This window comes from Cnephaeus nilssonii (assembly GCF_951640355.1).
Source record: "Cnephaeus nilssonii genome assembly, chromosome: X".
Taxonomy (NCBI): Eukaryota; Metazoa; Chordata; class Mammalia; order Chiroptera; family Vespertilionidae; genus Cnephaeus; species Cnephaeus nilssonii.
Genome location: NC_137071.1, coordinates 981,949 through 999,827, shown reverse-complemented (window position 1 = coordinate 999,827; position 17,879 = coordinate 981,949). Strand labels below are relative to the sequence as shown.

Genomic DNA, 17,879 nt, shown 5'->3' with positions numbered 1-17,879 from the left:
TACCGGGGGAATGACTAGGACAGTGGTCGGCAAACTCATTAGTCAACAGAGTCAACTATCAACAGTACAACGATTGAAATCTCTTGTGAGAGCCACATTTTTTAAACTTAAACCATATAGGTAGGTACATTGTTATTCACTTAATTAGGGTACTCCTAAGCTGGCCTTTGCTAAAAACTCAAGGGGCCAAAGAGCCGCGTGTGGCTCGCGAGCCGCAGTTTGCCGACCACTGGACTAGGATATCTTCAGGCTGGGCCACCGGTCCAGCACCTCCGCCACTGGCTGGGACACAGGCAGGAAGAACTTGGCTGCAGGCCTCCTGCCCTTCCCGGCCACCCACAGGCAGCCCACCATGGTAAACAAGACCCAGAGCAAACACTGCTTGATTATGAATCGCAGGTTGTTCTTCAGTGGCACTTACTCTCATCCTGTCCTACTCCTACTGACCCTGTGTTTTCTTGGCTTTGAATTTGACAATGATCTGGCCCGTTCTTTCCTTCCCTTCTAGACTGGACTGCCTGATATATGGGGTCCTCTTTCTGCCAGGTTCTTGCCCGAACGGGACTATTTTTTAAAACTTCCAGACCAAATGGCACTGAGGGTGTCTGCGCCACAAAAGGTAACAAAAGGTCTGTTCGTCTGTTGACAGATCTAAAATAACCAGTCCAGAAAACAGGGCTCAGAATATTTTACCAATAATCCAATTGTGTGTGTGTGTGTGTGCGCACACGTATGTGTGTGTGTGATGAAGAGTATTTACTCTCCCTTTCTCTTTGTTTGTATGGTTTCAGCCCAGTGGCCATATCTTTAGCTTAGTACATGACAGCTAGTTCTTAGATGCCTTTATCCCGTGAAAGATAAGCTGTTTTAAAGCACACACACGAGACCCAAGGACCTGAGTGGAAACTCAAGTCATGTCTCACACCTGGTAGATGATTTAATACCTGGTAAGCAAAAAATAAAACTCCAGCTCTTTCAGGTTGGACAAACCATTTAACAGGCTGTTCAAGTCCCTCATTCCCGTGAGCAAAGAGATCCTATGAGCAAGGAGACAGCTACAAGGCACTGCATCTGAGTCCTCCATCCCTGCTTTTGTGTCTCTGGCAATGGGGCCTGAACGGTGATGGCAGGAATGGCCAAATGAGACAGTGTCTTGATCCATCTAAGTAGCTATTACCATACGTTTGTTGTGGTTTTTTTATAGAAGAAAAACCACTCTCATACCCATGGAGTTTGGGCACATTGAGGACATTTCTAAATAATCCCAGCTTGCTTCTTTTCTCATGCACATTTTAATACACATCTGCTTGGCAGAGAAACAGCGTGGGGATTAAGTAGAAGGAGATGTCAGAACAAAGTCCAGGCCTGGGGTGTGTGTCGTCTGATAAGCAAGCTGAGAAGAAAGGAAATGACTGAAGAAGAGTCACACAGAGATGAAAACAGGGCATCCTGACTGGACTGAATTTGAAAGCAGGCCTAAATCAGCAGCAAATGTTCAAGAGAAAAAAAAAGCACAAAGCAAAGGAAAATTCCTCTGAAGGTTGGAATTCCTCTGCGCGATCAGGATGACTGAGGACGTCGTGGGCGCGTTGAACCCAAGGCAGTGGTCTCTGGGGTGCGGACCCCTGGCCTGGCGTGGCCTGCAGTTCACCAAGGTACATGCAGCACCAGCCCCAGCTGAAGCCGCAGGGGGTCACAGAAGGGTCAGAAGGTTCTCGAAATTCAATTCGGTCAACATCAGCCTCGAGTGCCCAACTCCTCCCAGTTTGCCTGGGACATCCAGGGTTTATTAATAAAAGCCCCATGGCGCCCTGACCAGTGTGGCTCAGTGGATAGAGCGTTGGCCTGGGGACTGAAGGGTCCTGGGTCCAATTCCCATCAAGACCATGTACTGCGGTTGCAGGCTCGATCTCTAGTAGGGGAGTGCAAGAGGCAGCTGATTGATGTCTCTCATCAATGTTTCTAATTCCCTATCCCTCTCTCTTCCTCTCTGTAAAAAAAAATCAATAATATATATATATATATATATATATATATATATATGTACATATATGTGTGTGTGTGTGTGTGTGTGTGTGTGTGTGTGTGTGTATTAAGTCCCATGGCTAACCTCATTTTTCAGAGGGCACAAAGGATTCAAGAGTAGCAGAACTAGGATTTGGCAGCAGCCATCCAACTGTGCCAGCCTGCCAGCCTGCCATCCGGACAATTCGGAGCAAAATAAACAGAGCCCTAGGATCCTGTCTCTCTCAGGAAGGGAAGGGGCTCAGCTGGACCCGCCCCAGGGGGAGTCCTGCCCCTGGGAGGACCACAGCTTCACAGGAGCACTTGGAGGCTCCGGCCCCTGCCTGCTTCCCACTGAGAAAGAGAAACAGAAGCTGAAAGTAAGAACGGCCCAGAGTAAGTCTGATTTCTGGGGAGTTTGGGATAGCAAAGCCACGGGGTGAGAAATGGGTGCGATTTAGCAATTAAACTTTCCTAGCTGAGTTATAATAAATAATTATACCATTTACATATCTATCCATTAGCATTAATTGCACTTAATTAGAGTCTAGTGTTGTCTTCAGGTTTTCCTTTATTTCAACCAGCTACAACAGCCACCACTAACTTCCCTAGACGGAGGGATCGGTTGATGGATCCATCCACTTATCCATCTAACCAACATTTACCAGGGGTTCCAGTGCTGGGCTCTGGCATTACAAGTCCAGAGAAGACAAATCCAGGTCTGCTTTTCAGGGCTCCTCAGTTAAGAAATGGTCACTCGTGCCCTAGCCAATTTGGCTCAGTGGATGGAGCGTCAGCCTGCGGACTGAAAGGTTTTGGGTTCAATTCCCATCAAGGGCACATGCCTGGGTTGCTGGCTCGATCCCCAGTGTGGGGTGTGCAGGAGGCAGCCGATCAGTGATTCTCTCTCATCATCGATGTTTCTATCTCTCTCTCCCTCTCCCTTCCTCTCTGAAATCAATAAAAAATATTTTTTTTAAAGTCTCAGCCTAAAACATGACATGACCCAGTCCATCCTAACCTGAGAGATAGAGGCCACCTGAAACTTAGACCTTTGCTCTGAAAGGAACCTTTAAGATAACTTGAGGAAAGTGAAGCTTGCAGACCTAAAGTGATTGCCCAAAATCCCTGAGCTAATGCAGAGAATCAGCACAGAAATGAATCAGCACAGATCCCCAATCCCATCTGCCATTACCCTAGCCACCATCTCCAGATTTGAAACCCCAGCCTAACAAAGGGGTCCAAGTGTTAGGGGCAAAAATAGAATATTGGGGACTAGCTATGGTTATGGGAAATATTAATCATGTTCTGTTAACCATGATTGCCTCGTGCTGGTTAAAGAAAGGACATTCTGCCCTAGCTGGTTTGGCTCAGTGGATAGAGCGTCAGTCTGTGAACTGAAGAGTCCCAGGTTTGATTCCGGTCAAGGGCACATGCCCGGGTTGTGGGCTCCATCCCCAGTGTGGGGCCTGCAGGACGCAGCCGATCAATGATTCTCTTTCATCATTGATGTTTCTATCTCTCTCTCCCTCTCCCTTCCTCTCTGAAATCAATAAAAAAAATTTAAAAATGTAAAATATGTAAAAAGAAAAAGAAAGAAGAAAGAAAGAAAGAAAGAAAGAAAGAAAGAAAGAAAGAAAGAAAGAAAGAGAAAGAAAGAAGAAAGAGAAAGAAGAAAGAAAGAAAACAAAGAAAGAAAGAAAGAAAGAAAGAGAAAGAAAGAAAAAGAAAGAAAGAAAGAAGAAAGAAAGAAAGGAAGAAAAAGAAAGAGAAAAAGAAAAAGAAAGAAAGAGAAAGAAAGAACAAGAAAGATTCTAACCTGGCTGGGGGTTGGATGCCCTGGGACCTGGCAGTCAACCTTGGACCTGGGAGTCAACCTTGGAATATGGTCCATTCTCATCCAAGAACTGCCTATTATCATGGAAACATTAACAACCTTGTTGCCCAAACAATGGAGTCCCACCCCAGCCCGCATTGCCTAATTCCCCAGGCCTGTAGTCCCTACTTCCCAGTGTAATCTTGGTCCTACCCTATATAAGCAGCTGGTTTATGAAGGGGCAGAGCAGATGTTTGTGGCTGATCTGCTGCTCTCCCAGCTGCCGGCAGGATTGGAATAAACGCTCAGATAGGATTCAACCCTGTCTCTGCTGAATTGGCTCAAGTAGTGACGGGCAGCACGGTTCCTTTAATTGTTTTTATTGATTTCAGAGAGGAAGGGAGAGAGAGTTAGAAACATCAATGAAGAGAGAGAATCATGGATGGGCTGCCTCCTGCACACCCCCTACTGGGGACGGAGCCCAGAACCTGGGCATGTGCTCTTGACCAGGAATGGAAGCTTGACCTCCTGGTTCATAAGTGGATGCTCAGCCACTGAGCCATACCAGCCAGGTTGGTATCCTTTTATTTGCAATAAATATAACCTTTTAATATCCAGTTTGAATCTGGATACATGTTTTTTTAGGAGGAGGATACCTTTGTGATCATGAGGACACGATGAGCTACAATTTAGATTAGGAAGCACAAGAGCCTAATTACAATCTTTATTTCTGTCAAGTGGGACTTGCATATTAAATCAACTAAATGTCACCCTGTCATGTTTATATTTTTAAAAAGTAAAGATTGCTACCTGTCCTTTCCCTTTAGTGACTTTAAATAGCATGACTTGCTTAGTGCAAGTACCCATGTAAGTACCTGATCATCAGGTGTCATCTTGCATTGCCCTCAAAACAACTCTGGTAGCCCAGCTGGTGTGTCTCAGTGGTTGAGTGTGGACCTATGGACCAGGAGGTCTGGGATTTAATTCCCGGTCAGGACACATGCCCGGGTTGTAGGCTCAATCCCCAGTGTGTGTGTGTGTGTGTGTGTGTGTGTGTGTGTGTGTGTGTGGCGGGGGGAAGTTCAGGAGGCAGCTGATCAGTGATTCTCTCTCATTATTGATGTTTCTATCTCTCTCTCCCGCCCCCTTCCTCTCTGAAATCAATAATCTACACTAATAAAAGAGAAACATGCAAATTGACCATCACTCCACTATGCTCACCAGCCAATCAGGAGGGAATATGCAAATTAGAAGGCCAAAGATGGCAGCCGACCAGCTGCTCCAGGCATGGAGCGGCTGGGCAGGGCAGGACGCCTGCTATGAGAGGGAGGGCAGGGGGCAAAGGGATATACAAGAGCAGCACTCCGGCAGCAGGAAAGATGAAGACTGCAGACTCCAGAGAGCCGCAGCGAAGGGCAGACTCTGGCAGGAGCGAAGGCCTGGGTCCAGGGTGCCGGAGGAAAACCGGTGCTGGAAGCCAAGGGAAGGAAGGCCTATTGCATGAATCTCTTTGTGCAATGGGCCTCTAGTAAAAATATAAACAAACAACCAACTCTGGTAGGTCAGTGCTGTGGTCTAAATGTCTGTCTCCCCGCCAAATTCCTGTTGAAATCTACCGGGCAATGTGATGGTATTAGGAGGCGGGGCCTTTGGGAGGTGATTAGGCCATGGGCGGAGCCTCATGATGGGATTAGTGCTCCTATAAAATAGGCCCTTAGAGGTCCCTCCTCCTTCCATCAGGAGAGGAGCGGGAAGATGGTTGGCTGCGGACCTAGAAGCTGGCCCTCCTTACAAGTCACTTGCTCTGCCAGCGCCTTGATCTTGGACTTCCCAGGCTCCAGAACTGTGAGATTACCTTTCTGTTGTCATAGCAGCCCAGACTAAAACAGTCTGTTGTATTACTCTTGTTACAGCCGAGAAAGCTGAGGCCCACTGAGGTATAATTGACAGTATATTAGTTGCAGGTGAAACATGTAATGATTCGATATTTGTATATATTGTGAAATGATCACAAGTTGTTACAATTTTTTTTTCGTTTTTGTGAAAACTCTTAAGATCTACTCTTAGCAACTTCCAAATACGCGATAGTGTTTTCAACTGTAATTACCATGCTGTGTTATACTCCTATCACACATTTGCCTTATAATTAGAGATTTGCACTTTTGACCCTCTTCACAAATTCCCCCTCGCCCTCTACCCCCCACCTCTGGCAACCACCAATTTTCTCTGTATCTATAAGCTCGGTTTGGGGGAGTATTTTTTAAGATTCCACATATAAGTTAGATCACATGGTATGTCTTTTTTCAGACTTATCCAATTAGCATAATGCCTTCAAGGTCCATCATGTTGTTGCAAATGGTAAGATCTTTCTTTTTAATGTTCAAATAATATTCCATTGTGTGTACCTGTGAGATATATACACCACATTTTCTTTATCCATTCATCTATCCGTGGACACTTAGGTTGCTTCCATATCTTGGCTACTGTGAATAATGCTGCAACAAACATGGGGGTGCAGGCATCTTTTCAAGGACAAGCATTCTTTTTTTTTTTTCCTAATCCTCACCCAAGGGTATTTTTCCATTGATTTTTAGAGTGAGTGGAAGGGAGGAGGAGAGACAGAGAGAGAGAGAGAAACATCAATGTGAGAGAGACTCATTGACACATTGAGTGGCTGCCTCTTGCAGGTGCCCCGACCAGGACTGGGGATCGAGCCTGCAACCGAGGTATGTGCCCTTGACTGGAATTGAACGGGGACCCTTCAGTCTGCAGGCTGACACTCTATCCACTGAGCCACACCAGCTAGGGTGAGGATAGCATTCTTGATCACCACCCATGGCTTTCAGCCTAGGGAGACACAAATGACCCCTAGTACAAGGCCCTCGGTCACTGCAGAGGTGAGGCATGCAATGTGCACCTTTTCACTTTAGGGAGGGAGAAGTCTCTCCGGTAGAGGACCGAACATATAGGTGACAGTTCAGAAACTGGTAGCTGTATATTCAGAAATACAAGAACTGCCCACCCTGGGTGACCACGAGGCTGTCGGAATCCTAGCACTTACCCACCCTTCCATTACTGACTGAACTGAGACTGAGGTAGGGGCACCTGTTTCCTTTTGCATGCCCATGATGATGCAGGGAACATGACCATTCATGAATGGATTTTAGGCAGGTATTACTAGGAATGCCCCATATTAATACAGGGTGTCCCAGAAAATGTATACGCACTGTAACAGCTGGTAGCTGGTGGGTTTTTTTTTTTTTTTTTGGTAGCTGTTTTGAAAATGAAATGTATGTTAATAAACACTGCCTGCACTAGTATAATTATTCAGTAAGTGTATACATTGGCGGGGGGGACACCTATATACAATTCCAGTTCAACCCCCCCACCCCGTTTGTTAATACTTTGCCCAACATACACTAGTTTGATGATTCCGGATAGTGGTTTCCATTGACAACAGGCTTAGTTTCAGCCCTGGAGAATGTCCAAAATGAATTTGAAGTTATAAATGAGACCTCCTACGGGATCAGAGAAGTCTTGATCCCTGAATATGCTCACCTGTAATCTAGACCCAAGCAGCTGTGAAAGCTGGTATTTCCCAGGAGCGGTGGGGGTAGAAACTGCTCATCTTATCAGGTTTGCTTGACAGTTTGAGCTTTTTCTCAAGAAATGCAGTTGCCCTATAAAAGGGGTGCCTGCCGAAGGCTCAAGTTTGTTTCTAGTTACAAGTTGTCTCTAATGCCTTATCCTGTACTTATAAAAATGCCAACAGTGATTCTTTTCCTTAGTACAGGCATACCTCGTTTTATTGCCATTTGCTTTATTGCGCTCCACAGGTGTTGCACTTTTTTACAAATTGAAAGCAAGACCCTCTCCCTATCACTTTGTGATACTCGGTTATTGCAGTGGTGGGGACCAGGCCCACAGGACCTCGGAGGTGTGCCTGTGAGGATGGCATGAGCGGATGAGAAGGTGGCTGCCTCTCGCAGGGTGACCGCGGCATCGCTTCCATAAAGGTTAGAAGACATGATTGTTAAGTGTACAGTTACTCTTAAGAAATCTGGAAACCTGTTCACTATCAGCTTTATTTGATTTTAAAATATACAAATATTCTGAAATGTCGAAGAGCTTAAGGTTGTTAGATTTAAAAAAAACCCCACACAAAGCTGTCACCACAAAGACATTCAAGGCAAATTAATCACTCCAGTCTGCTAATTCCTTCTACTAATTGAACAATCCAGTATTTAGGAGAAATGCAAGGACTTAATATTATCAACTCAAAACCCAACCCAACCCAACAGTCATTTGTAGCATGCTGCTGCTCAAAGAGGAACCACCAGGATATGGATTACTGGAACCAAGAATTTCGCCGGAACCGGTGTGGCTCAGTGGATAGAGCGTCGGCCTGCGGACTGAAAGGTCCCAGGTTCGATTCCGGTCAAGGGCATGTACCTTGGTTGTGGGCACATCCCCAGTGGGGGGCGTGCGGGAGGCAGCTGATCGATGTTTCTCTCTCGTCGATGTTTCTGACTCTCTATCTCTCTCCCTCCCTCTCTGTAAAAATCAATAAAATATATTTTAAAAAAAGAAAGAATTTCAATGGTAGAGCTCCCTGAACACGCAACAAAACAGGCCCATGTTTAGAAAGGGATCATGGCTCACACTGCACCTCCAGCCAGACCTTCAAGGCTCAGCGAGGCCGACTGCAGGGAAGGTTCCGGGCAGCAGGAACGGGGCGCACGAGTGGGAAAACTTGTCAAAACGTCAAAACCAGGGACAGTGAGACCGACCTGCCTGTTGGGAGCAGTTTAGCAGAACAATGCGGATGGAGAGGGAAATGAAAAGGCTGCAACACACATTCCCGCGCATGGGCACCCTCAGACCACGGAGGCGCCGAAACGATCCTGTAACAAGGCCAGGTCTGAACAATGCCCTGGAGAACGTGGGGAGCCAAGGGACTAGTTTTGCTGAGGGCACTTCCGGAGTCAACCTCTGCGTTTTCTTCCGGGGTCACGACCCTATCGTAGGGCCTTGAGACTCGCTGGTGACTCTTTAAAAAGCATAACCGAACAGCTTTAATGACAGTATTTGACCAGGTAAGGGCCCCTGCGCATCCTATGGGTTTTCAGGGCTCAAGTGGTCAGGAGGAAACAGGAAGAAAAGAAGTGACTCTCTTCATATTTTAAGGAAAGTTCTTTTTTCAAGAGGCGGTTCAGACTTTTCTAGATTAAATACAGGCAATGCTGCCGTTAAAGGGAAAACGAAGGGGCTGCTTCCCACTTATGCTGTGGGAAGGAAACGGACATGATCTGCCATCAACGGTGGGGTGAAAACAGCTCAAAAGAGCGCGGGCATGCTACCCTTCGCCAAGTGAAGTTGAAGGTCATGACCCACTCGACCTTCCCAGGACATCATGAGTGCGATTCGGTTTAGGGGAAATGGTTTAATGTAGCCTTCCGGGAAAAAAAATAGTGGGTATTTCCCTGTCTCTACCAAAGCGGTGGCTACGAGGTCCAGCGCCACCAGGCGACCTTCATCCTGTCCCACACGGCCGACAGCGAGTCGAAGGCGGGCCGCACGTCCAGGATGGTGAACTGGTACTCCTGGTTGACCTCGCCGCCGTCGTAGTAGTCGATGACGTATCTGACTTCCGTCCCACAGCGGTTGACAATCCAGTCGTGCCTGTCGAAAGGCAACTCATACCTGGAATGAAGACCTGCTGGTGAGCGTTAGCCGGCTCGCTGGGCCCGCCCAACAGAGGTGGTGCTGAGGATGTGCAATGGGCCCAGCTCACACGCCAGCCAGTGTGCCCCCCCAGGAATAAGGCCAGCCAGTGTCCCCCCCAGGAATAAGGCCAGCCAGTGTCCCCCCCAGGAATAAGGCCAGCCAGTGTCCCCCCCAGGAATAAGGCCAGCCAGTGTGCCCCCCCAGGAATAAGGCCGGCCAGTGTGCCCCCCCAGGAATAAGGCCAGCCAGTGTCCCCCCCAGGAATAAGGCCAGCCAGTGTCCCCCCCAGGAATAAGGCCAGCCAGTGTCCCCCCCAGGAATAAGGCCGGCCAGTGTGCCCCCCCAGGAATAAGGCCGGCCAGTGTGCCCCCCCAGGAATAAGGCCAGTGTGCCCCCCCAGGAATAAGGCCGGCCAGTGTGCCCCCCCTGGAATAAGGCCGGCCAGTGTGTCCCCCCAGGAATAAAGCCAGCCAGTGTGTCCCCCCAGGAATAAGGCCAGCCAGTATGCCCCCCCAGGAATAAGGCCGGCCAGTGTGCCCCCCCAGGAATAAGGCCGGCCAGTGTGCGCCCCCAGGAATAAGGCCGGCCAGTGTGCCCCCCCAGGAATAAGGCCAGCCAGTGTGCCCCCCAGGAATAAGGCCAGCCAGTGTGTCCCCCCAGGAATAAGGCCAGCCAGTGTGCCCCCCCCAGGAATAAGGCCAGCCAGTGTGCCCCCAGGAATAAGGCCAGCCAGTGTGCCCCCCCAGGAATAAGGCCAGCCAGTGTGTCCCCCCAGGAATAAGGCCAGCCAGTGTGCCCCCCCCAGGAATAAGGCCAGCCAGTGTGCCCCCAGGAATAAGGCCAGCCAGTGTGCCCCCCCAGGAATAAGGCCAGCCAGTGTGCCCCCCCAGGAATAAGGCCAGCCAGTGTGTCCCCCCAGGAATAAGGCCAGCCAGTGTGCGCCCCCAGGAATAAAGCCAGCCAGTGTGCCCCCCCAGGAATAAGGCCAGCCAGTGTCCCCCCCAGGAATAAGGCCAGCCAGTGTCCCCCCCAGGAATAAGGCCAGCCAGTGTGCCCCCCAGGAATAAGGCCCACAGGACAGAGAGCCAGCAGGGGGAGGGGCTTGGTTCTCTGGCTACGCTGGGAGGGAAGGGAGAAGGCCCAGCGCAGAGACCCCAGGAGGAGTTGGAGGACAGCTGGGTCAATCCTGCAACAGTGAGATGGGGAGCCACCCGGCGACCCGAGCGGATCCGCCCCGACCCGGCACACTTCCGGGGCAGGATGAAACCTACATGCACATCGACTACATCTTGGAAGACGGCCCCACAGCTCTCTGACCGCCTGGTTTCGGGGCCGCGGAGAAGGGACCCTCACACTCACCCCATCCAGGAGCGGATTCTGGCGCGCGGGGAGTACTCTTTGGCTTTGCCTCCGAACCGCACCAACGAGGGGCCACACGGACACTCCCTAGAAGCCCCAAAGAAGACAAGTCTATGGAAAGTTCTTTCCTCGGAAAAATGTCAGGATGCGTTTCCTCAATGACAGACAGTTTTCTGACTGCATTTTACACAGTATCACCATCACAAAGAAAGGCCACTGCCAAATGCAAACCAATACCCCTATTCCTTAAAAAAACAAGCTGCTCTCTATTTCCGGATCCGGTATGTTCCCCTCCCTCCACTTCCTTCCAAATATCTGCCCCGCAGGAGTCCGGGGCCAGGGCCTTTGCATGTGGAGTGGGGACACAGGCACGTTACTGGGGGACAAGGGAGGGTGGAGCATTGGGCATCACGCTTCTCTTCCGCATAGAGCAGCTGGGGTATTTTTGCAGACGAACATAACAAAACCCTAGACTCCTTTGGGGTTTGATGCCAACGAACGGCCTTCATGAAGAAGGAAAATGCTGGGTAAACCCCTAGGATTTATGTAATTGGTGTCGGACCTGCTCCTTAAGGAAGCAGCCGCACCCAGGATGGGGGGCGAGGTCCTGGCTAGAAAATCCGCCCAGCCCTGGTGAGGATGTCCTGGGTGCCAGCCGGCCTGCTCCCAGGCGCAGGGAGTTGGGGGGCAGCGTCACGTCAGACCCTCCGAGCCCTGCATGGGCTGAGCTCCCGGCCAGCCTGCTCGGCCAGAACAAGGCCTGCGCCCTAAGGCACCTTGAGGCATTAGGCCTGCTGGGGACTCAGTGAGCGCTGCTGAGTGAGCATCATCTCCTGGGGGCGGAGAGCAATATCGTGCCCCGGGTCCCACAGGCTCTGCTTTCAATGGACTGATACTCCTCCCGGGGAGAGGCGGGGGTCTCTGACCCCTGCCCCCCCCGAACCTGGGCAGGCAGGTGACGGCCCGGGGCTTCCCAGGCTGGGTCATCAAAGCAGATGCAGCTTGTACTCCGGCTCTGGGAACCCAGCCTCCAGCGTGAGGAAGCCGAAGGGGCCACGTCCAGAGGCTGTGGGCAGGGGTCGTGGCCGGCAGCCGGTGTCCCGCACCAGAAAAGGGAATGGAATCCAGAGGATGCCAGCCCACGACTGTCAGGCCAGCCCTGACCACTGAGTGACGGCAGGGGAGGCCCAGATACCGGGGAGCAGAGACCGGCGTCCCTACTCCTCCCTTTCTGCACCGGGACCCACGGAACCCCTGGATTTACACGGTTGCCTGGAGGGGGCCTGCCCCACCACGTCACTGGCACAGGCCTGCTTCCCAAACCGTTTCACTGAAATGACACATCTGAATGGATGATAAAACCCTGGACCCAAAGGAAGAAAGAAGCCGGAAGGATTTGTTGTTGTTGTTGTTGTTGTTAATCCTCACCCAAGGATATTTTCCCATTGGTTTCTAGGGAGAGTGGAAGAGAGAGGGAGAGACAGAGAGACATCGATTCGTTTCCTCCTGCACGAGTCCTGCCCAGGGCCCGGGCCAGGGAGGAGCCTGCAACCGAGGAGCATGCCCTTGACCAGAATCGAACCCGGGACCCTTTGGTCCGCAGGCCGACGCTCTGCCCACTGAGCCATACCGGCTAGGGCTGGGAGGGTTTTTTAAGATCTCAAACCTACTTACGCAGCGTGAAGGGCTTCCCACTTCAAAATCTCCTTCCAAGCCTGCTCGTTGTTCTGGTTGTGGATCCTGATGATGTTGTACATGTCCTTCTGACTGATGTCGTCCTCCTTCCACTTCCACCTGCGAAAGAAGGGGGGCAAGATGGGACCAGCGTCCCGCTATCTCTCCGGACACACGCGCCCTGTCTGCTTCGCCGGAGGATCCCGGCTGGTGCGTGGGCCGTGCGCTATCTTCTGATAAGCCCGCACGTGATTCTACACAAGTTATCTTCTGAAACAAAAACGTACTGTACGTTTGGAGGCTCCAAACCTCTGTGGCATTTCTTCTTAGATAAATGTAAGAAGCGCACTGCTGTCCTCAGGACGAGGCTCCCACGCTTACCCCTTCTTGAGCATCGCGTTCCAGAACATCTGCTCGGAAGGGTAAACCCACTTCTTCTCCGAATCTGCTCTCGGGATGGAGGACTCCTCCCGCGCAGTGGAGAGCGCAAACGGCTGGTCGGGGGCCGGGGTCTGATTAGGCGGTGGCATCTGAAGAAAACAAGCAGCGTGTTTTGTCCGTGTTGGAAACATGACACAGAGGAGAGACAAGCACGCATGAGCCACTTCCTGGAAAGCCACGCATTGCACATGTGACGCAGGTTCTCTGTTAAACCACTGGCAGTAGCAGGTCAGCCCTATCGGACCCTTTCCCTTGCTCAAGTTCTCATAAACGGCAAATACACCTCGTGGGTATGTTCTTGGTCTTTTTCTCCTCAGGGATTAAGAAGTAAAAACTAGCCCTAACCGGTTTGGCTCAGTGGACAGAGCGTCGGCCTGCGGACTGAAGGGTCCCAGGTTGGATTCCGGTCAAGGGCATGTGCCTTGGTTGCGGGCACATCCCCAGTGGGAGGCGTGCGGGAGGCAGCTGATCGATGTTTCTCTCTCATCGATGTTTCTAACTCTCTATCCCTCTCCCTTCCTCTTTGAAAAAAAAAAGAAGTAAAAACTGCCCTGGCCAGTGTGCTCAGTGGTTAGAGCACCGGCCTACGCACTGAAGGGTCACGGGTTTGATTCCCGGTCAACGGCATGTACCTTCGTTTCAGGTTCAATGCCAACCGCCCTTCCTCCACGCCCTCCCGCCCTCCCTCCCTTCCACTCTGAAAAGGAATGAAAAAAATATCCTCATGTTAGGATCAACGGAAAAAAAAAAAAAGGAACAACAAATACCACGATCAGTAGGCATTTCAGGAAACCTTTCTATATGGTGGGCGTAACAAAAATGAGTGTTCATGCTTCTGAGGAAGTGTGAGAGGGTCTATGTACAGCACCACTTCCTGTTAGAGCATTTTACTTTCAGGATCTTGCTTTGCTGTCAGCCTCCGGGGTGAGTACATTACCGATGCGTGGTGATGTCCCCGCCCTGGCAGACCGGAGGGAGGCGAAGGATGCTCCCTCCCAGACACAGCGGCAGCCACACCCCAGCGAGCCCTTAGCCTGGACCAGGGCTCCTCACTCTTGCTACTACCCCCCTTGGGGCCGGCCGGACAACACTTGGTTGCCAGGCTCTGTTCTGAGCACTATAGGATCTTTAGCAACATCCCTGACCTCAACCCCATAGTACCCCTCTTCCCTGGTCGTGACAACCAGTGTCCCCTGAGGCACCCCAGGTTGAGAACCCCTGGCTGAGAGCTTTTTGTAGTGAAAGTGGGAAGGATTGACGAAACCGGTTTGGCTCAGTGGACAGAGCATCGGTCTGCGGACTGAAGGGTCCAGGGTTCGATTCCGGTCAAGGGCATGTACCTTGGTTGCGGGCACATCCCCAGTAGGGGGTGTGCAGGAGGCAGCTGGTCGATGTCTCTTTCTCATCGATGTTTCTAACTCTCTATCCCTCTCCCTTCCTCTCTGTGAAAAATCAATAAAATATATTTAAAAAAAAAAGTGGGAAGGGTTTTCCAGCAGGTGCACGGAACTATGAAGGCCCAACACGGCCCCTGGTTAGAAGGGTGGCAGAAGAGCTGGGCGCGCTGGCAGCGCACCGGGCACCTCACCTGTTTCCAGCTCAGTGTGTTTCAAACCAAAGGTGGAAAAAAAGAGACAGGAAAAGGCCCGACCGGGGTGGCTCAGGGGTTGAGCGTCGACCTATGAACCAGGAGGTCACGGTTCAATTCCTGGTTGGGGCACATGTCTAGATGGCAGGCTGGATCCCCAGTGGGGGGCATGCCGGAGGCAGCCGACCCACGATTCTCTCCTCATTGATGTATGTCTCTCTCTCTCTCTCTCTCTCTCTCCCCCCCTTCCTCTCTGAAGTCAATAAAAATACATTTAAAAAAAGTTCCCGGAGGAAGGAGCCGAGTGTGGATTACCAGATTGGAAGGATCTAGGTTCTGCTTTTCCGCAGCAGCGCCCGTAACAGGGCACTCCACGTACTCGTAGGCGCGGTCTTGGTGCGCAGGCCCAGAGCTGGCTTTGCTCTCGCAGGCGGGGTCAGATGGCTTTCCACTCACCGGGCAACCTGAAATCAAGGATGAAGACGGCGTCATCACCAAGGCAGGGCGCCCGGCTCTCCAGGCTGGGCCCTCACGAGCCGACTTTCTGACCAGCGATGACCACAGACAGAGCTAGGGGGCGGCTGCTGACAGCTGCCCACGGCTCAGCTAGCTAGCTTCCCGATATCCTAAAGGCCAGGACAGGGTTCTCGAAGTTTACTATCCCCAGCCCTCCCCGGTTTGGCTCAGTGGCTAGAGTGTGGGCCTGCGGACTGGAGGGTCCCGGGTTTGATTCCCATGAAGGGCACATGTGCATTTTGTGGGCTTGATCCCCAGTTGGGGGCGTGCAGGAGGCAGCCGATGCATGATTCTCTCTCATCATTGATGTTTCTATCTCTCTCTCCCTCTCCCTTCCTCTGAAATCAATAAAGATATGTTTTAGCCTGACTGGTTTGGCTCAGTGGATAGAGCATGGGCCTGCAGACTGGGGGGGTCCCGGGTTTGATTCCGGTCAGGGGCATGTACCTTGGTTGTGGGCACATTCCCAGCGGGGCATGCGCAGGAGGCAGCTGATCGATGGTAAGTAGCAACATAAGGGCCCAACCCAGGGAGCCTCACTAGCACCCGCTGTACTGCCTCTTCCCTAAGATCCTTTTGAGGATTCCCTTCTGTTCTTATTTTCTAGACAAAGGATCGATTACCTTTCATTTTCCCTTCGTGCATTGGACATCCTGAAGGCGGGGATGCAGTCTGGTGAGCAGAAGCGTTTGTGGTCTGAACTGCAACAGCAGGGGTGGATGAAGACGAACCCATGGTGGAACCGCAGTGCCGAAGCCAAACAAGTCTAAATTCACACGTGCCAAAGCAAAGAGATTAATGCTGATGTCTGGGTTCCAACTACTCCCTGGGAATTCTTCATCTGGCCAACTTGTTCTCCATCCCTGCCATCCTTCCGGACATCTGCGGGGCAGGGCACCCACTTCCACCACAGCTTTAATGTATTACCTGCTTTGGGCAATACTAGTTGTGATACGTACACCAGCCTTTGGGGAAACGTTTCCAATGGTGGGCGGATTTGGGGGGGAGGGGATGAGGTGAGGAGGTCCCTGAGAAACCATGTCACAGCCAGGGGGTTAGGCCGAGGTAGAGGGTCTTTGGCCGGTGATCCGACAGGAGAGAGGATATATACTGGTGGTGATCGGGTGGGAGAGGGGAGGTTTACTGGTGATCGGGTGGGAGAGGGGAGGTTTACTGGTGGTGATCGGGTGGGAGAGGGGAGGTTTACTGGTGATCGGGTGGGAGAGGGGAGGTTTACTGGTGGTGATCGGGTGGGAGAGGGGAGGTTTACTGGTGGTGATCAGGTGGGAGAGGGGAGGTTTACTGGTGGTGATCAGGCGGGAGAGGGGAGGTTTACTGGTGATCGGGTGGGAGAGGGGAGGTTTACTGGTGATCGGGTGGGAGAGGGGAGGTTTACTGGTGGTGATCGGGTGGGAGAGGGGAGGTTTACTGGTGATCGGGTGGGAGAGGGGAGGTTTACTGGTGATCGGGTGGGAGAGGGGAGGTTTACTGGTGGTGATCGAGTGGGAGAGGGGAGGTTTACTGGTGATCGGGTGGGAGAGGGGAGGTTTACTGGTGGTGATCGGGTGGGAGAGGGGAGGTTTACTGGTGATCGGGTGGGAGAGGGGAGGTTTACTGGTGGTAATCGGGTGGGAGAGGGGAGGTTTACTGGTGATCGGGTGGGAGAGGGGAGGTTTACTCAGGCCAGACGAGACCCCGCCCCGGGGTTCAGCGAGCGTTTGTGGGTGTGGGAAAAGTACGGCGCAGAAAAGGGATTCAAGGAAGGAAAGGACGGCAGAGGGCACGGTGCGGAGTGTCTTCCTCGCACGGTCCCCACGCGTCCCACCTGCTCCAGCCCCAGCCCCCCGCACCCCGCGGGCCTCCGCGAGCCCGCCGCTCCGCACCTGCCTCCCGCCCGGGCTGCTCCGAGCGCCGGACCCGCCTCCGACCTACCCCTGCCGCCTTCCCCTCGCTCGGTCACCGCTGTCGCCTCGGTCACCGCTGGCACTCGCGCCCGGCGCGATTTCCTCTTCCGAAGGCGGGACTTCCGGGTGTGTGGGCGGCCAAGCGCCTGCTGGAAAAAAAGCTCCCGTCAATCACGAAGGAGCGGGCCCCGCCCCCCGCCCGCCTCGGCTTATGAGCGCGTGCGCTGCACTCTGGCCCCGCCCCCCGGCCGCCTCGGCTTATGAGCGCGTGCGCTGCACTCTGGCCCCGCCCCCCGGCCAGGCACCTTTCTCGCGGAGGCGGAGCCAGGGGCTTCCCTAGAGCCAGACTCTCTAGGAGGGATGGATGCTGGAAGCGGCCAGGGGGTGCCTTGCAGGAGTGCGTTTTAAAATGTCCATCTTCCTAAGTTGTCTGTCGCCGGTTTTAATCATAGTGGTGACTCCAGGGGCCTCAGCAGGTGTCCAGAGCGGTGGCGGGCCCTGGAGACCCCAAGATGAACCTAACAAGTTCCACCCCCCTCCCCAGGCTTTCTGCACTGGGTGTGTGGACTCGAAGGTCTGTATTTTCACTTACCTCTCCCAGAAATTGAGTGTGTTTCTTTTCCCAGCAGGGAGGCGGGCAACAAACCCTAGTGGCATTAGCCACGCGTGGCACTCATAGGAGTCACAGAGCAATGATGTCACATGATGGCTGGTTGGGTCTCAAAATACTATTCATCGCTACTTTCCAATTAAGGTCATTTCACCTGGCTCCTTAAGGCGGTAATAAGGAGCACATGGCGCCCTGCATCCCTGGAGCGGACCTGGGAGTGCACTGCACACCCAGGTGCTC

General features: G+C 52.2%; 1 protein-coding gene across 2 annotated transcripts; it reads right to left on the bottom strand.

The window, feature by feature from the left end:
* Positions 1 to 7,886: 7,886 nt before the first annotated feature.
* On the bottom strand, positions 7,887 to 17,140 carry HCCS (holocytochrome c synthase). Of its 2 annotated transcripts, none has more exons than XM_079765573.1 (7): positions 17,058 to 17,140; positions 15,749 to 15,891; positions 14,925 to 15,073; positions 12,962 to 13,110; positions 12,581 to 12,700; positions 10,907 to 10,993; positions 7,887 to 9,523 (listed from the first exon to the last, which is right to left on the bottom strand). In XM_079765573.1, exons 2-7 carry the CDS (start codon positions 15,858 to 15,860, stop codon positions 9,325 to 9,327), a joined length of 816 nt encoding a protein of 271 aa, XP_079621699.1. In that variant the 5' UTR covers positions 15,861 to 15,891; positions 17,058 to 17,140; the 3' UTR covers positions 7,887 to 9,324. The 2 variants fall into 2 exon arrangements, with proteins under 2 accessions (XP_079621699.1, XP_079621700.1); XM_079765574.1 differs by having other exon boundaries at positions 17,009 to 17,116.
* Positions 17,141 to 17,879: the final 739 nt, after the last annotated feature.

Coding starts and splice junctions, on each gene's coding strand:
- HCCS (XM_079765573.1), bottom strand. CDS start 15,860: ATGGGTTCGTCTTCATCCACCCCTGCTGTTGCAGTTCAGACCACAAAC. Junction 15,074..15,748: donor GCACGAAGGGAAAATGAAAG/GTAATCGATCCT, acceptor CCTTGATTTCAG/GTTGCCCGGTGAGTGGAAAG. Junction 10,994..12,580: donor TGGGAAGCCCTTCACGCTGC/GTAAGTAGGTTT, acceptor TGGGGCTTCTAG/GGAGTGTCCGTGTGGCCCCT.